Raw genomic sequence first — 26,040 nt, forward strand, 5'->3', positions numbered from 1 at the left:
GTCCTAGACTTACATTTCTATGATTCTATAGATTCCTTCTGGAATTAATTAATGCTGTTTTTTCAGTGAGCCATGAGGATCACCTGTTACTTACCTGACCCTATTGGGTGACCACTAGCGGTGGTTGGCAACCTGCGACCCACGATATATTTTGTTTACCATTGTCCATGCCCACAGTTGCCAGATTCTGTTGGTTTTCATCCTGTTAGTTTTTAAACTTAAGCAAGTGCATGTGAATGAGGTCCCTGACAATCAAAGCACTGCTACAACTATCCTATTGCAGGAGTCTGTCTTGGTTATGACAGTCTTGCAGCCCACTGAGATGACGGAGGGCTACTCATGCAGCCTACTCAGTAGCCTACATTGCCCCTCACTGACTGACAAGGTTTTGCTTTAGTCCTAGCTGTGTAAAATGTTTGCTTTGTTTTTCAGCAGATATTCTGGAATATATAGCTGTTAGTGCACTTCATAATTGGTACAAATCGAAGAGCTGTAATTAAAATATTGTGTATTAGAAATCTTTTAACTTATAGTAGAATTGCTTAACCTTAGAAAATGATTTAATATATTTTGCCCCTGCAATATTCATTTATTCCTCATAAAGTATATAGATTCTGTTTGCCTTAACTGGGCCTTTAATTGATAGACCCATATTGGTTAAGATTAAAGATGTCTTTGTCTTGTGTGTGGGTTCAAGTCATCATCCACATCTTGAGTATAAGAACCGCTAGACAAGTCCTATTTTAGGTTCCAATCTTTCACCAAGCTTTCCCCATATAGACTCTTCCTACATGGAGCCTGGCTGAAATAGGGGTCTGCTCATGTACAGCTCAGGGAGATTGGGTCCATAATAGTAATTTAGGCACTAATCCAACTCGCATGGAAGTTGGACTTTTGTTTTCAAAAGTTGCGCTAGATACTTCCTTTTCTGCCATTTTCAGAAAGAGCTTCATCCTTCTATTGAGTGATCTGATTCTCTTTGCATCTGTCTCTTTCTAGATTCTGTTAAAACACTATTTTCTCCTGCCTAGAAGAATGAATTCTTGGTTCCATGTTGATCAATTTCATTAATAATTTCACATGTACTCCATCTCACAAGTTGCACTGAATCTCACTGTTTGACAATAATGTGGAAAGGCTAATAACCTTGACTCATGCTGGCTCAGCTGAAATAGAGAAAACCAATAACTTTATAACAATGTGGAAGTGCTTAGAAACTGAGATGTAGAAAAGTACTTGAGCAGTAATATCAAATCTATTTTAGTTCAGGGTATGTGTAATATTGAGTATATCATAGATATTTCTCATTAGTCTTCAGGATGTGCTTATGCAAGATTCGAGATTGTACCTCATCTTTGAATTCCTTTCTATGGATCTCAAAAAATATTTGGACTCTATTCCATCTGGCCAGTATGTAGATTCCATGCTTGTTAAGGTAAGGAGTAACAATGAGTTACCATATAACAGAGTGTCACTATAATTTTTTTTCTTCTATTTTAAAGATACAGATATGGAAAGAGCAAACTGAAGTCTACCATGCTGGAAACATCAGTTTGTTTTGTTTTTGTGTTTGTTTGTTTGTGTTTTTTTTTGGGGGGGGGGGGGGTAAATAATGCCTCAAATTGCATGACAAATTTGATGCTTCTTTCTTTTCTTCCTTGAGGGTTGATTTGGGAAGAAGTTGCTAGTATCATTATGGAGTGGACCTTTTGAATTTTAAATCTGACATTCTTTGTCTAGTGCAACCTGGAACTTTTTAGCTGTATTTCACAGCCTAAAAAGTGATTTGGTTCTAATAGAAGTATTTGAGTAATAAACAACCCGATGTTACATATTACTTTTGCATTACTCATATCAATCATGTTGCCTTTAAGAAGAGAAGATTGTAAAGTTTACTTACCGTTTGTAATATTCTGGCTCTTAGCTAGCCATTTCTATACAGGCAGTCCCTGGGTTACGTCAGTCCGACTTAAGTCGGACCCTTAGTTACGAACGGGTGGGGGGGGGGACGCAGCTAGTGCGGGGTCCCTCCCCCACTGTCGCCGCCTCCAGTGGTGCGGGGGGCGCTTCCCCCCCAACAGACCAGGGAGACGCGGAGCGGCTTTTCTCGCCGCGGAGGACGCGGGCGGCGGGACCACCGAGATGTGCTGCGGTCCCACTGCCCGCGTCCTCTGTGACGAGAAAAGCCTCTCTGCGTCTCCCTGGTCTGCTGGGGGGGGGGGGGGGGGGGGCGCAGCTAGTGCCCTCCGTCCCCCAGCAGACCAGGCTTTTCTCACCGACGCCTGGGGTAGAGCAGCTGGGGTGCTGCCGGGTTGGTCCCACAGCGCTGAGGTGCGGCGCTACTGGACCAACCCAGCAGCACCCCAGCTGCTTTGCCCCAGGGTCCCCAAGAGCAGCTGGGGTGCTTCTGGGTTGGTCCCGCTGCGCCAAGGGTCGGCGCTACCAGACCAACCCAGCAGCACTCCAGCTGCTCTGCCCCAGGCGTGTCTGATTCAACTGCTGGTGGTCAGTTTCATCAGCGGGTGAATCTGGACGCCAGTTCTGACTTACATACAAATTCAACTTAAGAGCAAACCTACGGTCCCTATCTTGTACGTAACCCGGGGACTGCCTGTAGTATGTAGGGATGTTAAAATTGGATCAATCAACTAATCGAATAGTTGATGGAATTTCCATCGACTATTCGATTAGTCAGTAAGGGCATTTCTGCTTTGAAATGTAGCAAGAGCCTGCCTGGCTGTTGCTATATTTCAAAGGTGGAATGTTGCCACTCTGTCCCTGCTTCCTACCATGGAGCTGGGGGGAACTTTTAAGCTGGCTTCCTAGAATATATCCCTACTCTAGTGGCATATCTGACATAAGCCAGTAGTGCCACATGATGCAGAACACTATCTTGCAGCAAAGGTCACTTTAAAAACTTCCCGTCTTATTTCACTCCTACAGAGTTACTTGTACCAAATCTTGCAAGGTATTGTCTTCTGTCATTCAAGAAGGGTTCTGCACAGAGACTTAAAGCCTCAAAATTTGTTAATAGATGATAAAGGAGTAATTAAATTAGCAGATTTTGGACTGGCCCGAGCCTTTGGGATCCCTGTCCGGGTATACACACATGAGGTAAGTGAATTGCAGTTTTTTTCCCCATAACTGACACAACTGCAGGTGGGACCTTCCTGGTCCACCACCTGAATAGTTCCAAACAGAGTTTTCTGAACTGGGGAGGTCAAGGCTTCCTGCCCAGCTATTGGCCTTGCTCCCTGCTGCAGGCTTGCTGCCCTCCAGCTCTGCTGAAGCTGCGCTTCCCACTTGGGGCTGGAGCTATGTTCCCCAGTGTGCTGATCTTGGCTGGGGTTATGCTCTCTCCACCGGTCTGTACTCCCAGACTACATTCCGGGCTGCGCTCCTGGGTGCTGGCCTCATTGCCTCTGGCCTGGGTGGGGCTATGATTTCTGCTATGCTGTCTTTGCTGGAGCTGTGCTGCCAGCTCCTGAAGGCCCTGCTGTTTCTGGACTGGGGGTAGGGGGGGTAAGGTGGAGGGTTACAGTCCCTGCTGTGCCATCCCTGCTTCTGCTGGAGCTGTATTCCCCACCTAAACTCTAAACCTAGACTCTCTGGTCCAGAACACAAATATTGCTGGATCAGGGAGTCCAGATTTTAGAGGTACAGCCTGTAAGGTGTGTGTGTGGGTACTATGGAATTTGAGTTGGTTATTATTTGTGTTACCAGTTACTCACTCTTCATTAATAGTTTCTTTGAGGAAATGTTAACTGCTAATATGAAGGAGCTGAAAAGATACTGTCAACTAAGAATAATTATAAAAACTTAAATCTAGAACTATAATTAGTCATTTTTCTTTTTTTACTCTGATTAAAAACATTGCACTAAATATTTCAACCACACAGTTATAACAATCACAAAGAATAGGGTGAGGGATGAACCTTGAGAGTAGGAGGCACTACAAATTGAAATATAATCCATTTAAAGGTAATTTACCCAGGGGTGCTCTCAACTTAAACTAGAACACCTTAAAAAAATTGAGCAGCTAGAATCAATGGGAGTTCTGCTGCAGATCATAACACACACATACATACATAGCAGAACTTGATTGATTGTATAAAAATGCTAATACAGATACTTAAATCTGTCTGAATGTTCATCAGCCAGACATAGATACATCCTGCTGTCTTTGAGGAGTAGGTATAATTACTATAGCTAGTGCTATTCCAAATAAATCAATGCGCTCCACTTGTAGGAGTGTAGTGGGCAACATTTCTGGTTACATTTTATTAAAAGAATGTACATATTGGAACAATTTTCCCACTGAATGATGAGCCATACTTTTATACAACCAGCTGGAAGATTTAATGTTACTATAAATGACTAATGAAAGTATATGTGTGCAATAGGTTGTGACACTGTGGTACAGATCTCCAGAGGTGTTGCTAGGATCCGCTCGTTACTCAACTCCTGTAGATATCTGGAGCATAGGCACCATATTTGCTGAAATGGCAACTAAGAAACCACTCTTCCATGGAGACTCTGAAATTGATCAACTCTTCAGAATATTCAGGTATTTAATATTAAACCTTTGCTAAATACATCATGACTAAAATAATGTTTTATGAAGCTATACCCCTCAATAACATTCTAATAATGCATTAAAAATTGCTTGAATACAAATTATCAGTTGTGTGCTTTTTCTTTTGTAGAGCTTTAGGGACGCCCAACAATGAGGTGTGGCCTGAAGTGGAATCCTTGCAAGACTATAAGAACACATTCCCCAAGTGGAAACCTGGCAGTCTGTCCTCTCACGTCAAAAACTTAGATGAAGATGGACTAGATTTACTCTCTGTAAGTGGCTTTTTTTTTTCTAAATTTCATCTTGGGGAGTGTATTGGAGATTAAAAGTTTTTGATGTCTTCTTAGCAATCTAAAACTAAATTATAATGTAGCAGGGTAGAAATATATGGCAAAGGTGCTGAAACACTAAGGGATGTGAATGGTTAACTGGTAGCCCTGCAGGGCACACCACAGGCAGGGAGGCTGCTCCTGCCTGCGCATCCCTGTTTAATTGGTTAACCAGTTAAACATAACCTTTAACTGAGTTAACTAATTAAATAGATTTTACATTTCTACTAAGTAACTCTTGCCTGCTTGGGCCTGTGCCTCATTTGCCTTATTTATTCATATAGCTTCCTTGATGGACAGCAAGCTTTGGTTTCTGGACTATTAGACTAATCTCTAGATTTCACCTATATAGCTGTATGTAAACAGAAGGGAAGCCAAAGCTCGTTTTATATTGGTGGGTCAGGCAAGTTGAATCTGAAGTGTTAAATACTACTTTTTTGAAGACTATATTGAATTCCTAATTTCTTAGCCAAGTTATAGTTTCTTACTGCATTCTATTTATCTTGAGTCATCCTTCTAGCTTGCACTTTCGTGAATAAGATCTACTGGGTGTTTTGTTTGCACTCTTATCTCTGGGCCAAAAGACTGAGTTTTTTTCCATAGTTGGATCCATTTAGCTCTTTACACATGAAGAAGAAGTCATAGCAATCTTGTGTTCTGATCTTGTATATTAAACTGGGTCCACTGTGGACCTTACTTGGTTGGTAATCCGGTATTACAGCAGACACATTGCTATCAAAACTTCTTGCATTTGATTGTGGAATTGTACTGCTGGAACTACAGCTCCACACACAACTGAAAGCCCAACCCTTCCTCTACTTTCCTCACCCCTGGTGTAAAGTCATTTCTTTGGGTGGGTGGTCACTGACGTACAATAAGTCAGCTGGGGGCCACATACAAGAAAGAAGCAGCAAAAAAAAAAAAAAAAACCCTTCACTGACCTGGCTCCCAGGTGACAAATGTGTGGGATTGGAGAAACCCTTCCCTGATGTTTCTGCTGAGAAGACACTTACCTCCAGCCCTGTTTGGGGAAGAGGAGGATTGAGCATGCTGAGGCTCGGGACTTATTCCCCAGGGCCAGATTAACTCTTCTTGAGGTCTGGGGCTACTAGATTTTTTGAGGGGGGGAGTAGGGCTGGGCTTTGGGGTGAGGCCAATTAGGAGTTCAATATGTGGGAGGGTGCTGCTGGGGTGTCTCGGCCTAGGAATGCAGGGTTGGGCAGGAGGTGGAGTGCAGGAGTGAAGTGGGAGAGGGCGTGGGGTCTGGACCTTAATGAAGAAGGATGCTGGAGTAGGGTGTGGTGTCTGGGGGTGGGGTGTAAGGGATTTGGGCACCCAAATGTCTTTGTGCTTCCTCCCATCTACCAGGCAGAGCCTGCATGCCAGATCAGGGCAGAGCCTGCAGGGTGTAGGTTCCCCACTCCTGTAAACTGTAAAAGACTCGCTCAGACTCTTCCTTTCTCCACTTTTTGTATGGAAAATATCAGGTTCTCATTTTTGGAGGACTGTAGCAAAATCTTTAGAAATCAATAACCGTCACTTAGGATTCTTGGCATTAACATTGCATCTCTTATCCTCTTGACGGAGATAAAATGCTGCAGTTCAAGCTGCAGCCTGTGTGATATAACTATTTATTGTCTCCTGGGATTTTTCTCTTGTCCTCTTCATATTTAAAAAACAAAAGAAGGAAGGGGGGAGGACCAGCATCTCAAATGGGAAAAGAACCAAAAAAATACTCTGGCCCCACCCCGAAGCTTGAGACATTGATCTCAATATGTCTGAATATGTCTGAAACAGTAAAGATGAAAATAACTAGTATTTGGCAGTGGTGGTGTGTGGTACTTCTACAGATCTTCTCTGTAGATACACTGCACTGGTGCAACTTAAGGTGCTATGAAATCCCTGGTCTTCCCTCACTAAAATTGGTTTTCAGATGGATTTCAGGCATGCACATCTGTAAAATGTAGCTTGCTAAGATATATCTATCAGACTAGGATATAATGACAAATGTTTAGTCTTAATTGCTCCCCTGACCATATTTGGCTTTCCTTATCAGAAGTAAAAAGGAATATGCTAATATCTAATAAAGCAAAATTGTGCAAGTTTCAAGACCTACCAGGACAAAAGCTAATTCTTCATCAATTTAAGTTACACCAAAAAGTTAAGGTCTTTTTAACAGTCACTAATCAAATTCAACTGACTGGATGTTCCTAGTTGCAAGATAACAGCATAGGGTGTAAAACTGTCTGAGATACAGGAACCTCTCTGAAGTTAACTGGCACTGCCCTCTTAAATGACTTTGCTATCTGCATTACATTTTTGGTCAGCACTTTAAGGTACTTGGTTTTAAGGCTTTCTAGTAGCTAACTTGTAGATTTAATAATAGTGCTACATACAGTAGAACGTTAGTTCTGAATGTGAGTTACAAAATGACCAGTAACCCTAATATATTGTTTGGAAACAGAAGTATATAATCAGGCAACAGACACACCCGAATACAAAAAGCAGATACAATACGGTACTGCATTAAACTACTAAATCAAGGGCAAGATTTTAAAAAAGCTTTGATGTGGTAAATCAACTTTTGTGCTTGTTTCATTTAAATTAAGACAGCAGTTTCTTCTACATAATACAGATTGGAAAATTTACTAAGTCAATGTTTAGTCGCTTTTGAAAGAACAATCATGTTTTGAGTTAAACATTCTTTGACAGCTTGCTTGTGCTTTTCTTGTGCATCAGTGCCAGAAGCTTTTCCCTCAGCAGTATCTGTAGGGGAGTAGCCCTAGTAACTAAGAATATGAACAGTAACTAGTTCCCCAATACTATGCTCCCCTGCCCCCAGCCTTCTGTGGGCAGAGGGCTGCTCCAGCCCTGGCAGACAGCCCTGTGTGGCAGAGGCCAGCAGCCAGCCCCAGTTGGTCTGAAGCGGTCCTCTGCCCTGCATACCAGTTAATCGCTTAACTTATCATTTAACCAGTTAACTTAAAGTTAACTGATTAATAGGGATCTTGCATCTGTACTAGCAATCTTTGGAATGGCGCATCCATAGTGTAGTATAAGGGGCTCTGCATGCTTCCCCCACCCTCAGTTGCTTCTTGCTGCAAGTGACAGTGCATCAGAACTGCTGTGTTCTATACAGCTTCTTTTCTTGCTGCATAGATAGTATCTTCATGTAGGTCGACTTCTCATTTGTGTTTATTAGGTAGTGTCCTGGACAGGACTCAGTGTAGGGATGGGGCATGTCTCAGACCCCTGGGATTGTGTTGAGAATGCAAGCACCCTATGCCCATTAGTGATCTGCATAACAGTTGCCTGAGGTGTTTGGGTGAGGGACACGTTAGCAGTAAATTCTGCATCTGCAAGTCATTTAAACCTTGGACTAAGAGAGACTTTCACCTCAAGGCACTTCTAATGGAGTTGGCGTTAGTCCTAGCACCAGAGACCAGATTGGACTTGGGCCCAAATGCCAGTGCCTTAAGAACATAAGAACGGCTGTACTGGGTCAGACCAAAAGTCCATCTAGCCCAGTATCCTGTCTACCGACAGTGGCCAGCACCAGGTGCCCCAGAGAGGGTGGACCGAAGACAATGATCAAGCAATTTGTCTCCTGCCATCCCTCTCCAGCCTCTGACAAACAGAGGCCAAGGACACCATTTTATCCCCTGGCTAATAGCCTTTTATGGACCTAACCTCCATGAAATTATCTAGCTTCTCTTTAAACTCTATTATAGTCCTAGCCTTCACAGCCTCCTCTGGCAAGTTGTTCCACAGGTTGACTACATGCTGTGTGAAGAACTTTCTTTTATTAGTTTTAAACCTGCTCCCCATTAATTTCATTTGGTGTCCTCTAGTTCTTCTATTTAGGGAACTAATAAATAACTTTTCTTTATCGGCCCTCTCCACACCACTCATGATTTTATATACCTCTATCATATCCCCCCTCAGTTTCCTCTTTTCTAAAGTGAAAAGCCCCAGTCGCTTTAACCTCTCCTCATATGGGGCCCGTTCCAAACCCTTAATCATTTTAGTTGCCCTTTCCTGAACCCTTTCCAAGGCCAAAATATCTTTTTTGAGGTGAGGAGACCACATGTGTACACAGTATTCAAGATGTGGGCGTACCATAGTTTTATACAGGGGCAGTAAGATATTCTGGGTCTTATTTTCTGTCCCTTTCTTAATAATTCCTAGCATCCTATTTGCCTTTTTGACCGCTGCTGCACACTGTGTGAAAGTTCTCAGAGAACTGTCCACGATAACTCCAAGATCTCTTTCCTGATTTGTCGTAGCCAAATTAGCCCCCATCATACTGTACGTATAGTTGGGGTTATTTCTCCCAATGTGCATTACTTATCCACATTAAATTTCATTTGCCATTTTGTTGCCCAATCATTCAGTTTGGTGAGATCTTCTTGGATTCCCTCACAGTCTGCTTCTGTCTTGGCTACCCTAAACAGTTTTGTATCATCTGCAAACTTTACTACCTCACTGCTCTACCCCTTTCTCCAGATCATTTATGAATAAGTTGAAAAGGATTGGTCCCAGGACTGACCCTTGGGGTACACCACTAGTTACCCCTCTCCACTCTGAAAATTTACCATTTATTCCTACCCTTTGTTTCCTGTCTTTTAACCAGTTCTCAGTCCAAGAAAGGACCTTCCCTCTTATCCCATGGCCATGTAATTTACACAAGAGCCTTTGGTGAGGGATCATGTCAAAGGCTTTCTGAAAATCCAAGTATACTATATCTACTGGATCCCCCTTGTCCGCATGTTTGTTAACCCCTTCAAAGAACTCTAACAGATTAGTAAGACAGGATTTCCCTTTACAGAAACCATGTTGACTTTTGTCCAATAAATTATGTTCTTCTACATGATTCACAATTTTATTCTTTACTATTGTTTCGACTAATTTGCCCGGTACTGAAGTTAGATTTACCGGTCTGTAATTGCCAGGATCGCCTCTAGAACCCTTTTTATATATTGGTGTCACGTTGGCTACCTTCCGGTCATTAGGTACGGAAGCCGATTTAAAGGATAGGTTACAAACCACAGATAATAGCTCAGCAATTTCCCATTTTAGTTCTTTTAGAACCCTTGGATGAATGCCATCCGGTCCCGGAGATTTGTTAACATTAAGTTTTTCTATTTGTTCCAAAACCTCCTCTAATGACACTTCAATCCGGGACAGTTCCTCAGATTCATCACCCACAAAGGACGGTGCAGATTCAGGAATCTCCCCAACGTCCTCAGCCATGAAGACTGAAGCAAAGAAATCATTTAGTTTCTCCGCAATGGCTTTATCGTCCTTGATTGCTCCTTTTATAGCTCGATCATCTAGGGGACCCACAGGTTTTTTAGCTGGCTTCCTGCTTCTAATGTACTTAAAAAACATTTTGTTATTTCTTTTTGAGTTTTTGGCTAGCTGTTCCTCAATCTTTTTTTGCTTTTATTATTACAGTTTTACACTTGATTTGACAGTGTTTATGTTCCTTTCTATTTATCTTACTAGGATTGGCCTTCCACTTCTTAAAAGATACCTTTTTGTCCCTCACTGCTTCTTTTACATGGTTGTTAAGCCACGGTGACTCTTTTTTAGGTCTCTTGCTATGCTTTTTAATTTGGGGTATACATTTAAGTTGGGCCTCTATTATGATGTCTTTAAAAAGTTTCCATGCAGCTTTCAGGGATTTGGCTCTAGTCACTGTGCCTTTTAATTTCTGTTTAACAAACCTCCTCATTTTTGTGTAATTCCCCTTTTTGAAATTAAATGCCAGGGTGCTGGACTGCTGAGGTGTTCTTCCCACCACAGGAATGTTGAATGTTATTATGGTCACTATTCCCAAGGGGTCCGGTAACAGTTATATCCTGGACCTGATCCTGCACTTCACTCAGGACTAAATCGAGAATTGCCTCTCCCCTTGTGGGTTCCTGTGCTAGCTGCTCCAAGAAGCAGTCATTTAAGCCATTGAGAAATTTTATCTCCACTTCTCTTCCTGAGGTGACATGTATCCAGTCAATATGTGGGTAATTAAAATCCCCCATTATTATAGAGTTCTTTATTTTGGTAGCCTCTCTAATCTCCCTCAGCATTTCAATGTCAGTATCGCTGTCCTGGTCAGGTGGTCGGTAATATATCCTTACTGCTAATTTCTTATTATTGGAGCATGGAATTACTATCCATAGCGATTCTATTGAACATGTTGATTCACTTAATATTTTTATTTCATTTGATTCTACATTATCTTTCACATACAGTGCAACTCCACCACCCACCCAGCCTGCTCTATCCTTTCTATATATTTTATATCCCGGTATGATTGTGTCCCACAGATTTTCCTAATTCCACCAGATTTCGGTGATGCCTATTATGTCAATCTCCTCATTTAATACGAGGTACTCTAGTTCACCCATCTTAGTCATCAGACTCCTAGCATTTGTGTATAAGCACTTTAGAAATTTGCCACTGGTTATTTGTCTGCCCTTCCCTGATGCATTGGATTCCTTTGTATGTGGGTGTTTGTCTGCTCTGGCCCATGGTTTGCCCTCTCCCCTCCTCTCTTTCTGACTACAGCATAGAGAATCTCTATCAATGGATTCTCTTCTAAGAGAAGTCTCCCTCCGATTTACGTGCATCTCCGCACCAATCGGCTTTCCCCCATCTCTTAGTTTAAAAACTGCTCTACGGCCTTTTTAATGTTTAGTGCCAGCAGTCTGGTTCACCCTGGTTTAGATGGAGCCCATCCTTCCTGTATAGGCTCCCCCTCTCCCAAAAGTGTCCCCAATTCCTAATAAATCCAAACTCCTCTTCCCTACACCATCGTCTCATCCACGCATTGAGACTCTGAAGCTCTGCCTGCCTACCTGGCACTGGGGCAGGACACTCCAGTGGTGCCCAGGTTGGGCCTGCAGAGTTTCTCCTCAGTGCAGAAGGCTAAAATCCCTAACAGACCATATAGTTAAGGAGGAGGCCTCAAACCCATGCCAAGCAGCTCATTGACCACCACCCCCTCCCTCCCCAGGGAACTGGGAGCTGACTCAGGCATAGTGGACAAGACCTTCCCATTCTGCTCCAGCAATGTAGAGTAGCACTGAAGGACTCCAGATTGCAGGGCATATTGATTCTGCTGATACTGGCCAGAGCGGCCCACGGTGTGCTTCAGTCCAGGAGTAAGCCCATGTTGGGCCTGAGCTGGGTATCTCCTTCCCAGGCAGCCCCGATTTTCTCCCCTTCCTCCCCAAAGGTACTGTCCTACCAGCGCTTCCCAGTGCACAGCCATCAAGCACCAAACAATGTTGAGAAGGGCTTCGCGTGAACCCTTACACTTACCTGATCCGAGGTGCTGGAGGCTGGACCTGGGATGGCACTCGGAGCCCCAGAGGCCATGGAGGAGTTCCCAGGCCGCCTACAGATCACACCGTAGCCAGCCCCCAATGACTTGGATATCTCAGTACTGATCCCAAGATCATAGGATGAATTGACGCCACCGATTGTAGTCACCCCAACACTGGTCCCTTTCTCGATGTTCATCACTGTAAGAAGGTCTTCAAACTCCAGGCCCCAGTTTGGATCCCCATATCAAGGGAGCATTGGGAGGCATATGTCACTGATCTCTGGTTGCCTATCCGCTGGTCTGTGCTACTCCCCAGGGGCCCAAGACAGGCTTGCCGGACAAGTCCGCTCAATTCCCTGCTGCCCATCAGTGTCAGACATCCAGACGTCTTCCTGTGTCATGTCAGGGATACCTTGAAAGCTGGCATCGAGCAGGATTCCCTGCTTTTGGACCAGCCTCTGGCACCACTCCCCTCCATGGTGCCACCACCACTGCAGGGATGGCCTGAAGTGGAATGGCCAATGTTCTGGTTCTTTTGGAACCTGTGGGGGTTCCCTCAACCTACCTCACTGGCACACGAAATGTCAAGGATAACCGAGTGACCATCAACCTCGGATTATCCTCTCAAAGGACAAGCCCAGGAGAGAGGGCCAGCATTGAGCCATGGCACCCTGGCAAGCCATCAGTCTGTCCCACCAGAGGAGAAAACATGTAGCACTGGTGTCCACTGCAGCCTCCCTGCAGGAGGCCATTGCAAGCCCTTTGCACCTGGTACCACCGGAAGATGTTAAGGTGCGTCAGGAGCTCCTGAAGTGGATAGTTAACCTGGGCCTCCAGGCAGGGGAGCATGAAAAGCCCACAGACATGCTCTTTGACATTAAGCTCCCCAGCACTGCCTCAGATAGCACTGCATTTCCTTGACTGGGTCTGTAAGATTACCATAATCCTGTGGCAGAACTCTTCCTCCCTCTTGCTCATCTCCAAAAGGGTAGAGAGGAAGTACTCTGTCCTGGCCAAGGACCTACTCATCATACAGTTTAAAATCATTGATGGCTAACCACTATGCCTTCCTTGACCTTTACGACTTCATGTGGGCCATGACTAAATTTAAGGAGGCACTCCTGGAGAATTTTAAGAAGGTGTTCAAAGCACTCTTGGAAGAAGGCACAGTACTAGCTAAGGCAGCCTTACAAGTATTCATCTGCAGTCGCTATGCACCAGGCTTCCTGGTTGCTCTTCTCCAGACTATCCTCAGTGGCACAGCACTCTCCAGGGCCTCCTCTTTGGCCAAGCTCTGCTTGCTGAAGTGTTACACAGGCTCAAGGATGTCCACCCTATATTTACAACCTGAGGTCATATGTTCTCATACCAACTCAAAAGCGCTTTACATCCACACACCCCACCAGTCTGAGCAAATCCTGATAAGGACCTCCTGCCAAATAAAGCAAGGGTTTATAAGCACAGATGAAGTCAATTCTTGGCACCTGCCTAGTTTTGTTTTACCTACCCCAAGCAAGGGACAAGGAAACAGTTTATTCCCTCCTGGTTCAACACCCGCATTTTATGTTTTCTCACGATGTGGACTGCTATCATGTCAGACCAATGGGTCCTCAGTACTATCCCTGAGAGTAAATATCCTTTAATTCCTCTCTCCCTCCCTTCCCACTCCTCCTCTCTGTTCCTCTTCAGGGACCTTTCTCAAGAGGTTCATGAGCTGTTGCAGTTGGGGGCGGTGGAAGACGTTCTGCCCAATATGGAAATGGAGTTCTAGTTAGGATATTTCCTAATGCCAAACGCTTAGAGGAGGCCTGTGGCCCATCTTGGATCTTGGAGGCCTCAAGATGCATGTGCAGAAGCTCAAGTTTCGCATAGCTTCCATGGCCTCAATTATCCCTGCCCTAATTCTCCGGGACTGGTATGCTGCCCTTGACCTGAAGAGATGCTTGCTCCTACAGGGCAATTTTCCCTGGCCACGGCCACTTCCTCCACTTTACAAAGGGACTGTCCCACCACCAGTTTACAATCCTTCCCTTTGGCCTTGCCATGATGACAAAGGTGTTTACCAAGTATGTGGAAGGTAGTGATCTCGCATTCAGGTGAATATAGGTTTATCTTTACTTCAGTTAGTTGATTAAGGGCTGCTCCAGGTCCAAGTCAGCATAGTGGTGGTCCTAGCAACCTGCCAGTTCTTGGGACTCGTAGTCAGTGACAAAGTCCAGGTTGGTACCTGTTGAGAGGATAGAATTTATCAGGCTGGTGCTTGACTCAAACCTGTTCAAGGGCCTTTCTGCCCCTGGATATATTTCAGGTCCTAAGCAATCTCCTAGAGGAAGTATCAAAGTTTGCCCTGACAGCCAGAGTCTGCCTGCATCTGCTAGGTCATTACTTAGTTCACCATGCCAGACTTTTGCATTCGGCTGCTTTAGTACTAGCCGGCTTTGGTTTGCTCTCTTTCAGGACCGTTTGGACAGGGTGGTCACAATTCTTCCACAAGTGCTTGCCATCCTCCAGTGGTCAGTCCTGAGCAATGCTCTGGAGGGGATTCTGTTGTTCAAGCTCCCTTCCTGGAGCCAGCATAAGATGCCTCGTTTGGGGAGCCCACCTCAACGATCTCCCAACTCAAGGGATGTGGACCCTGGAGGAGGCAAGGCTACCTATGAACGTCAGGGAATTTAGGACCATTTGGCTGGCCTGTGTGATTTTCCTGTCTCGTGTGTCATGCAAAGTGGTGAGTCCTCATAGACAATACAGTCTCCATATTGTACATTAGACAGGGAGTGCAGTAATTGAATGAGGAAGAATGCATCTGCTTGGAGGAAGTCCAACAGGTCCTACTTGGTAGCAGTAAGCTATCTGATGTATCAGGCAAAGTGGCTGAGGTTCTCCCTATGGCAGCCGTGGCTGGCTTGCGAGCCAAAAGTGTGGCTCATGAAGCCGCTTCCCTGTGCTTACCTGGTTGGAGCTGTGGGATTTTAAATAATGGTGCCCAAGATGGCGGCCGTCTTAGAGGGGCAGCCTCCTTTAAAAAAAATTTTTTTTAATTTTTTTTTGGTGTGTTTTTGCTTAATTCTGTTCTGGGGGGCTTTTTTGGCTTGACAATTCAGGTGCGCCTCTTCATATTTTTCCCGCTGATGTTTTGGCTCGCTGTTAAATGGGTTGGCCACCCCTGCCCTACGTGCTTCAGAATGTGGTATCTCGCCATGCCGTGCCCCATTCCAGGCTATCTTCAATAACTTGCTCTACCTTTTGAACCAGTGGTTAAGCTAGCATACTCCTCCATCTGAATGCACCTTGCCAGTATCTCCACTTCTCAAGAGAAATCCAAGGGCAGTCAATTTTCTCACATGACTTGACTGTAAGGTTTGTGTGACTGAGAGGCCCTACCCACAGATGAGACCTCATCCTCTCCTGGCTCACCGGACAACCCTTTGAATTCCTTGGTTCTTGCTTCCTACTCCATCTGTTCTAGTTAGCAGCTCAGCAAGGCAGGTGCTGGAGATTAGCGCCTTGACCTTGGAATCCCTGTACATTGTCTTCTACAAAGACAAGTTCCAGCTCTGGCTTTTTGTGAAAGGTTGTTTTTTTGCCTTTCATGTTAATCTGAACATATTCCTGCCAGTATGAATGTCAGAAAGGCATTGGAGTTCTACTTGGAATGCATTACACCTTTCCTTAGATTAACACAGCTCTTTGTGGCCACCACTGATAGAACGAAGGGCCACTGGTGTTGGCTTAATGGCTTTTCAAATGGATCACCTCATGTATTCTGTTACGAGTTCGGAAGAGCTCCCCCACCAGCCCATCTGAGCTCACTCAACTAGGGATCAGGCCCTGGCAGTGGCCTTTTTTGCACGTGCCGATCCATGAGATCTTCAAGGTTTCCACATTTGTCTCACTAGTCCTTTATCCAACAGGCCAGAGAGCGCTGAATTTGGCAGAGCTGGACTACAGTCAACAGGGCCATGAACTCCTATGCTCCATCAAGGGTGCTGCTTGGAGTCGCCTGCTGTGGAATGAACATGAGCAAGTATTCAAAGAAGGAAAGACTGTTACTTGTTCATAACTAGTGTTCTTCAAGATGTGTTGCTCATGTCCATTCTACATCCCACTCCTCGTCCCCACTATCAGTTTCTGGCATGAAGAAACTGAGGGTGGGGGAGCACGTAGTGCCTCTTATATTGCACCATGAAGGCCCCATTCCAGGGGTCACTGAGGTTGCTCCCATATGGGTTCTGCTGAGGGGATGAACTTCTGGCACTGGTGAGCATTCACATCTATTATGGAATGGACCTAAGCAACATATCTCAAAGAACACTAGTTGTGAATTAGGTAACTGTCTGAGTTACTCTCCATTCCCGGAATGTTTTTGTAACTTGGAGCTTCTACTGTAGATGACTTTTCTCATAAGTGCATCAACTCGAAAATTAATATAAGTTGTCAGTGTTTATTAGAAAACTCTATTTTTAGGGATGTAACTGAGCTGTGACATGTTAATTTGGGGCTGAGATGACGTGCAACATCTAATAGCAGAAGCAAGACTTACATTTATATTTTATGGAATTTTTGATGGGGTGTGGTCACAGAAGACCTCTTAGGGTTGTTTTCTATTGCTGATTATGTCACTGACACTCAGCTTCTTGTTCTCTGAGGCTCCCTACCACCAGATCCTCTGGTCTCCCTCAGACAAGGCACAAAGTTGGGGTAACTGTCCCCCTTCCCCCAAAGAGCAATGCAGACACTGAACCACTTCAGCTCTGGGGGAATGCACAACACCCAGGAAACCAACCCTTAAAAAGGATCAAAACCCCAAATCAATCTCTCTGGGTAAAAATTTTACAGAAAGAAAGCTCATGAGGATGTTCACTCTCTTCGCAGGGTTTAAGTGGTTGCAAGTGAAAATAGATGTAAGCAAGTTACAGAATTAAAATAAGTAATGTATAGCTAGTTCTAATACACTAAGAGTTATTACAAACTTACCCTAAAACTTACTTCAGGCATGCTTTCAAGTCAGAGATGATCTTTTACTCTGACTTGGGTCCTCAGCTCTCCCTTAGAGTGTCTTAGGCCAGCCAAGACAAAAGGACTGTTAGCTTCCCATTGTTTTTAGAGACTTTCCTTGGGCAGGAATCTTTTGTTCTCTACCCTTTCCGTGGAAAATTACCTGGTGAAACTGGTATCCTGGTATCAGGTGGCATGGTCAAATCAATCACTGCTTAGACTTAAAGGACAGATAAGGCCGTTCAAGTTGATCACCCAGTCATTGAGACTTCGGCACACCATTGATTACCCTCATTTGCACATTTAAAACCATGAACAATCTCATACTTCATACTTCTAACTTTACATACAAGAACAATACATGCATCTGTAGTAGTCAAGATTCACTGACAGGTTTCCTGCTCCATCAATGATAACTATTTGGCTGTGTGCATGTGTGCTCAGTCCTGCGTGTTGTGTTGACTGGAAGTAGTCAACACAGCCGATTCCAAGAGAGCCCCCAAAGACCACAAGATCAGATAAGGATTGGATGTGCCCAGCTAGGTTTATTGGCAAATGAAGTATATTAATAACGTTTAGTAGACTCTACTGAACCGCTATGCGTATGTACCCCTGACTATGCACTCTGCTCAGTCACTGAAATGGGTGCCCCCTAGGCTGGACAAAGGCAACCCCTCCAAGACACCTCTTTATATACAGATATAAACTAGTTACTCATCTCTCCTGACGTGTCAGGTTGCTACCCTCTGATGTTACCCATCACCTTGGTTCTTGTAGGTTGATTAGAACATCTCTTGCCATTATGCTGTCATTTTAAACCTTTTCCTGAACCAGGTTTAATGCGTTCCTGTTATTGGTGGAGAATGTGGGTACCCAGATCTTTTTTAACAAGGTGGTGTTACTATCCTTTTGAAATGTGCTTTCAACTTATGTCTAGTACCACTTACTGTTTCACAGCCAGTACCTAGTACTAATTACTATTCTATACCTGTGCCTTCCTGTTCTTGTTGAGTTCTGGAAGCAGAGGCCTGCCTCTTCTCACAGCTTACCTTTGCTTTATATTAGCCAAGTTTTGTCCACTGTTTAAGGTCAGGCCTCAAACCAGGCCTGTGCTACATGGACTTTTATTTCAGGCCCTTATCTTACTATAGCACCAAAATAAGATATACAATCTGCTGGATCTGTAATGTTAAATTTAATAAGTTGTGAGGCATTTTGTCCCAAGCATCTTCATGTTATGCACATTTATATACCAATCCCATAATGCGTGGGGGAACTTGTCACAGAACTGTTTAGCCAAATGAAGTTCAGGTCTTTGAATTTCTAAGTGGGAGACCTCCCAGTAGAGACTTGCTGTCTTGCAGTGGGTACAGTGATCCTCCATTATTCCTCTTCCCACCTTCCAGAATCTGAATTTTCTCTTTTGAAGGTAATACTCCTTGTCTTCCTTTGTGATCTCTTGGGGAGAGAAAAAGAGGGAGACTTGGAGGGAACAGACAGGTGGAGTTTTGGAAATTCCCTATCAAAAGCCTACCTCTTTAACTGAGAAGAGGGTACAGCAATTCAAAAAGAAAAGATTCATGTCTTGCATATGCTTGTCTTAGTTTTGGGACTTGTATACTAGATAGAGAAGCTGGGTTTAGTTTTTATCTAATCTAATTTAAATGCTTCCTTATGTGGCCTAGAAGACTCTGGAATGCCATAACTAAAATGGTTTCTTTTCCCCATAGTACTAAAACTGGGAAGAGTAGTAATACCCTGTATAATATCTGTGCTGAATTTTTTATCTTCTTTTTGGGAGGGGGGGGGGGAGCTTTTGCTATCTTCTCAGTTTTGAAGCTTCTTCCAAAAAATCCCTTGTCTGTTTTAGGGATGTAAAATTTCGATTATTTGGCTAATAATTTGCATCAGGCATCGACTGTCTGATAAGTCGATAAAAGGTGCTTCTGCCTTCGAAGTGTAGCAACAACCCCAAGGCTGTTGCTACACTTCAAAGGTGAAAGTGCTGCAGGGAGTACCAAAACAGCGGGGGACTCAAGCTACATGTGGCACTCTGTGTGGCACTTCCTCTTTGAAACAACACATGCAGCCCAGGGCCAGCTGGGGACCTTGGGCTGCATGCGGCATTTCAAAGCGGCAGACCCTAGGCTCCCCGTGGCACTGTCACTTTGAAGTACCGCCTGTTTCCCCCTCCCCCTTGCTGTCTCTATCTGATAGGAACAACAAGGGTGTGGGGAAGTGACTAGTCCTTCACATCCCTATCCTGCACTTTAACTCTGCACTACCAGCAAACTAAAACTACAGAAAATTCTGCCATGAAGTACCTAGAGTTGCTTGTAAAAGTATGCCTAATGTTAATAGGTGAACTACTAAACACAGTGGCTTAATTACTAAGCCAGAGGGGAAATGAATGCATTTGTCTCATATTTTGAAGTTCTAGGAGAACTGCTGTATTTGAGTTGTGGTTAAAATAGCTTTAAACTGAAGCTTCCTAGTCAAAGTGAGCACAGAAGTCCATTGCATATAGAATTTGTATTTCTCTTTTACTGAAGTATTGGAAGATAAAGCTCAACCAGGTTTTACAAGTAAATACATTCATTTACACTTCATAAGTAATTAAACTATTTTTATCCTGCAGAAAATGTTAATTTATGATCCTGCGAAAAGAATCTCTGGGAAAATGGCATTGAACCATCCGTACTTTGATGACTTGGATAAATCCAATCTTCCAGCTAATCAGATTAAGAAATTCTAATACACCATTGGACTAAATCCACCTGAGTGGTCTGAGCAAAATAACTAATCGTGACATTTTACTATTGTCTGTCTCTTTTTTGTTTTTTTATGTCTGTCCTTTCTGCTCTAAAATTGCAGCTGTATTTAGTGTCCTGGTTTAAATATTAATTAAATGTAAATAAATATTAACCTATTAGTGCTGAATTTAAATACAATGCAATCTTTCTGCTGTTAATGCAGTGCACTGTTTCTATAAATAAAGCTTTACATCCAGCAAAAGACTGAGGGATTCTTTCTGAACCACAGATAGGGGAATACCCAAATGTGAAATCTCAAGATATTCGAATTTTTTCCTACTTGATTCATGACTAGGAGAGGCAGCTGTGGGAGAGCATCTCCTACTAACAGCATGGTATAAATACTGTGTTAAGTTGTTCTAATACAGAGATCTGCAACCTATAGCTCTTGGGCCAAATCTGGCTCAATCTGGAACCAAATATGGCGCTCTTGTCATTCCCAAAATACATGCAACTTTTTAAATTAAAATGAAAAATTCAAAATTTTAAAAACACGTAATTACTCGTGTAGCTTGAATGAATGCATCAACCTGAATTGTACCAGTTATGATAAAAACATCAAAGTAATGTGAGAAGATGCAGTAGCAGAAGTCTCATTAAGTAAAGGCTGCAAGTACAATGTTTCGTTTCATTCTATTAATATTACTGATAATTGACATGATTAAGTTGTATTTTCAGTCATGCAAATGAACATTCTTATAATAGCTCTTAGTGGACTACTTCTGAATTTTCATGTAGGTTGGCTCTTTGGTTTGAAAAGGTTGCTGACCCCTGCTCTAATAGATAGTTCAGAGAATGGCTTTTTCATACCCTTGAGCAAGTGATCGTATAGAAAAGCCCATAGCTATTGCCTCTTCATAAGCCTGTTACTCCTATGCCTTAGCTTGCAAACACAGTCTAGTAGGGATTATGCTTGTCTAGCTTTCACCCCAAAGACTTGACTCGTCCTTTGGCAGGGAAAAGGGCTCTGAATCTGAAAGGGGGGTGATCTCCATCTTCACATTAAAGCCCTTAGAACAAGGCTGGGGAAACTTTCAGGTAGCGGGCTGCTGATCCTCATGAAAATCAGTCGGGGGCTGCATACAAGTAAGATGCCCAAAAAAACCCATCTCTCACTAATGTGGTCCCTGACTGAGCAGCAGAAAGACACTCACTCCCTACATTCTCCTCACATATCAGAGCCTAGTAGATTTTGTGTGTTTCAAGCCAGCAGAGGAGTGTGGGCTCCCCAATGCTGGAAGTAGAACCTCGGGAACTGGATCCAGGCAAACTGCGAGCTGCATCTGGCCCGTAGGCCTTAGGTTCCTCACCCTTGTCTTAGGAGCACTTCAGGAAGACTGTGACCAGAGAAGGTACATGAAGATTGCAATCCCTTGAGGATGCAGTTTCATGAGAAGTGCACAGAGGTAAGAGAAATTTCATATATTCAGACTGATTGTAACCTACTATGTAAAGGTGCAAATGATATTTGGTTACTCAAGTACTTATTTAGGTGCTAACCAGCCTGGAGGAGTAGGCAGATAGCACTGCCAAAATGCTTCTGAAATAAATGTAGTAAAACTTTACTAATTCTGGGTCACTGAGAACGAAAATGATGCTTAAAATTGTTGATTGGCTCTAGTTTTCAAGATATGCTATTGGGTCAGTATATACTACCCTTGACTTGCGAATGGCGGAGGATAAGTGAGTTATAAAGAGAAGGGATCTCAATTTAAACCAGAAATGACTAAAATACATCTTTGACTGGATCTATGAATAAATCTGACTGGGTTTGGACAGTACTTGCTTTTTAGGCAAAACAATGAATGATGCAATCTGAAGCTGGTATTGCGTCATACATAATATGAATTACATCATGTTATTTCTAGAAGTCATGGATGTTTTGCTGCATAATGGCAATGTTTTGCCATCAATTCCAGTGGGTCATGCAGTCCATATGAAGGAAACCTATGACATCATGAAACAACTTTTGAGGTGCATAAGCTATGACCAACATCAGTGGCAGCTTTGTGGCGATTTGAAGGTTGTTGCTCTCTTGCTTGGGCTGCAGACTGGATTCATAAAGTACTGCTGTTTTCTCTGCGAATGGGATAGTCGTGCAAGATTCCCACTACATCGAGATACATTGGCCACTCCCTCAGTCATTGGAGCCTGGGAGGAAAAGTGTTCAGCATCCACCACTTGTTGAATCAAGGAAGATTTTACCACCACCCTTACACATCAAGCTGGGTCTGATGAAGAACTTAAGTGAAGCTAAGATAAAGGAAGATGTCTTTGTTGGTCCTCAGATTCGTGAACTTCTTCGAGATGATGCATTTGACCATGACTGCGTGGCAAGGAAAAGACGGCATGGAAAGCCTTCCAGTTAGTGGCAATACATTTTCTCAGACACAACAAGGCAGACAACTACAGGTTGTTGGTGGAAAACCTCCTCAAGGCATACAAAAGCCTTGGTTGCAACATGTCACTAAAGATACATTATTTGCACTCGCATCTAGATTTTTTCCCACCGAACTGCGGAGCAGTGAGCGATGAGCACGGCGAGTGATTTCACCATGACATTGCAACAATGGAGAAACGCTATCAGGGCAAATGGAGCCCATCAATGCTTGCAGACTATTGCTGGACAGTGACAAGAGATGCTCCATTTAATGAATATAAGAGACAAGCCAAGAAGCGCCGAGTAGACACGGAATAGGACTAAACTATGTACATAATAGTTTTTTGCCTTTTGTTTCATAATAAATTTTATTTATATAACCCTTTTGCTGATTTTTAAAGTGTTACATAAACAGGACTGGTGAAATATTATCATGTAAAGCAACCATAAACACATGAAAAGACCTAGGTTTACAATTTATGATTAAAACTCTACTATCTACATAATATACATAGACGTAAAATGTAAAAACTTAAATAGCTTGGAAACAGTAGCCAATCAGTTGTTTTAATTGTCATATTTGAATTCAGAACATCAAAATACATAATAAATAGCACATTTTATCGCTGAAGCAGACAACTTCTAAAAAATTGTAGACCAGTGTAGTCTTTCATTCTCCTGGGGACCTTTAGCCAGCTATTGCCAGACAAAATGCATACTAGTACCCCTTCTATGTGGATTGGATATAAGACTGTAAGATGGATAGAAAGCTGGCAAGACTGTCAGGCCCAACGGGTAGTGATCAATGGCTCGAAGTCAGGTTGGCAGTTGGTTCCTAGCAAAATGCCCGAAGGATCGGTTCTTGGGCTGGTTTTGATCAACATCTTTATTAATGACCTGGATGAGGGGATGGATTGCACCCTCAGCAAGTTTGCAGATGACACTAAGCTAGGGGGAGAGGTAGATACGCTGAAGGGCAGGGATAGGGTCCAGAGTGTCCTAAGCAGATTAGAGGATTGGGCCAAAAGCAATCTGATGAGGTTCAACAAGGACAAGTGCAGAGTCCTGCACTTGGGACGGAAAAATCCGAAGCATCGTTACAGGCTGGGGACTGGCTGGCTAAGTAGCAGTTCTGCAGAAAAGGACCTGGGCATTCTAGTGGATGAGAAGCAGGATATAAGTCAATAGTGTGCCCTTGTAGCCAAGATGGCTAATTGTGTATTAGGGTGCATTAGGAGGAACATTGTCAGAAGATCCAGAGAAGTGATTATTCCCCTTCATTCGGCTCTTGTGAGGCCACATCTGGAATATTGTGTTCAGTTCTGGGCCCCCCGCTATAGAAAGGATGTGGACACATTGGAGAGGGTTCAGTGGAGGGTGACCAAAATGGTGAGAGGGCTGGAGCGCATGACCTATGAGGAGAGACTGAGGGATTTGGGTTTGTTTAGTCTGCAGAAAAGAAGTGAGGGGGGATTTGAGAGCAGCCTTCAACTTCCTGAAGGGAGGTTCCGAAGAGGATGGAGAAAGTCTGTTCACAATAGTGATGGATGGCAGAACAAGGAGCAGTGGTCTCAAGTTACAGTGGGGGAGGTCTGCCCAATTTCAAGGACTCCAGAGTTACCATGAAGTCCTTGCGTATCCACACCCTGTTTCCTCAGTGCTTCCAGTTTAGGCTGCATCAGCTGCCTTGGTTTTACCGTGAGCCCCCTTAGATGGGACCAGGTGCCACAGGCATTATCACAAGAATAGGAGGGGACCTCATTGTTCCTCTCCTAACCAAGGACAAGATCCCACCAAGCAACAAATGGGGCCCAAACCTAACTTTTGAGGGTGCATCTGAGAGTGGAGCACCAGATCCTATTCCAGATCCGTCTCCTCCCTTTGGAAACCATCTGTCCCAATGGGTGTAAACTGCAGCAATGGAGGTTTAGGTTGGACATTCAAAATAAGTTCCTAACTGTCAAGGTAGTCAAACACTGGAATAAATTGCCCAGGGAGGTTGTGGAATCCCCATCTCTGGAGATATTTAAGAGTAGGTTAGATAAATGTCTAACAGGGATGGTCTAGACAGTATTTGGTCCTGCCATGAGGGCAGGGGACTGGACTCGATGACTTCTCAAGGTCCCTTCCAGTCCTAGTATTCTATGATTCTATGACTCTGACTTACCTTTGTAACTGTTCTGCCTCCCATCTGTCAGATTGTTCAGGCCAGAGGAACTGAAATGGGAGTCAGGTCAGCAGGGATATAGATGTGACACCACAAGACATCTCCAGAGGGTGCACTAGAGCCCACCTGACAGGGAAGTCTTCTGACAACCGTGCACGCAGCGTGCTCACATATATTGCAATGGACATGAGTAACATGTTCTGAAGAACAGTTTTAGAGAGATAAGTCACCGTTCTTTATTCATGACTGGAGAAAGATGTCTTGAATTGTCTGGGTCAACCCTTGATGTGAGTTGTGCAAGCAATAGAATTTAAGTTGGTGGCTAAAAGAAAGCAATGGTACACTCAGGAATAACTATTGTTTATCTGAATTGGCTGTCTAATGCATCTGTACTTACGGGAGGAGCTATGGGAGTGAAACAATTGCAAAGTTGGTAGCTGAGCTTTTAGAGGCCTCAAACCTCTCTGCCATATCTAGCATAGCGATGTGGGGATATTTGTGACAGGACTATCCTGCTGGCAGAGGGAAAAATCTGAAACAGAGGACTCCAAAGGAAACCACATTTTTTTTCTTCAAACAATATTCTTAGTATGGCAAAGACGAAAAAGTATTTGAGTAGAAGACGTTGCAATTTGTGCACATGTCTCTTCCTTGTCAGCACCTAGTCTTAAGTGGCTGGTAGTCACAGCAAGGCACAAGGTTGCGTATTATTTATGCATAGACAACATGCTAATCTGTACTTTGTACAAAAGAAGCAGACCATAACCTGAGAGCTGCTAGATAGATGTATAGTTACAAGTTCTTCAAAATCAAAGAGAGCTCTTGATTCCAATTGTTCACCAAAAAGCCAAAACAGACGTGTGGTTGTAGTTTTACCATAATTGTAAAAGCTCCAAAATGTCATTGTATCAATCATTTCTTGAGTGATCTCTAGTAGCCAGTTATCACCAATGGCAAGGATCACAGGTGTCTGGTATCAGGTTGCATCCCCATGCAGGGTTCTTAAAATGCACCTGCATGAATTTCTAGAGCAATACACATGATGCAATGCAAAATCACATCTGAATGCCCTTTTGTGGCAAGTAAATATCAACAGCGTGCTGAAACAAGGCAAGTAAAAACTAGGTTTGTGCACTCCTTATGTATGCAAGCATACTTTGGCAATATATTTGAAAAATCTCAGTACACTTCCATGTAATTCCTCTTGACATTTCTATTGGTGTATCTTTAAAAGTACAGAAAAGTAAAAACTCTCAAACTTGGCATTAGGGAATCTACTCACTGGCCATTTGAGTCTAATATTCTCACTGTAACAGGGTTGGTCAATGATTTTTAAAAGGGAGACACTTTGTATATTTCTGAAGTGGCCCTGGGCCACCCCAGAAGGGATGGGCCCTGGGCAGAAGGGGCGAGGCCAGGAGACTTTGCGTGTTCCCTCCCCCACAGA

At 43.5% G+C, this 26,040-nt stretch overlaps 1 protein-coding gene across 4 annotated transcripts in view; it reads left to right on the plus strand.

Moving 5' to 3' along the window:
- CDK1 (cyclin dependent kinase 1) overlaps nucleotides 1-20,248 on the plus strand; it is a 29,013-nt gene extending 8,765 nt beyond the window's left edge. For 3 of the 4 annotated variants that reach the window (XR_012905580.1, XR_012905581.1, XR_012905582.1), the window contains 6 exons: nucleotides 1,312-1,435; nucleotides 2,944-3,114; nucleotides 4,404-4,567; nucleotides 4,707-4,848; nucleotides 14,693-14,963; nucleotides 19,872-20,248. Coding sequence is in view for 1 of the 4 variants with exons in the window: in XM_006113587.4 (XP_006113649.1) it covers nucleotides 1,312-1,435; nucleotides 2,944-3,114; nucleotides 4,404-4,567; nucleotides 4,707-4,848; nucleotides 19,872-19,988 (718 nt within the window). In the remaining 3 variants the exon portion in view is untranslated. The remainder of the gene's footprint in view (nucleotides 1-1,311; nucleotides 1,436-2,943; nucleotides 3,115-4,403; nucleotides 4,568-4,706; nucleotides 4,849-14,692; nucleotides 14,964-19,871) is intronic. The other variant, XM_006113587.4, reaches the window with a different exon arrangement.
- The last annotated feature ends 5,792 nt before the right edge of the window (nucleotides 20,249-26,040 follow it).

The sequence above is a fragment of the Pelodiscus sinensis genome, chromosome 8, assembly GCF_049634645.1.
Source record: "Pelodiscus sinensis isolate JC-2024 chromosome 8, ASM4963464v1, whole genome shotgun sequence".
NCBI lineage: Eukaryota > Metazoa > Chordata > Testudines > Trionychidae > Pelodiscus > Pelodiscus sinensis.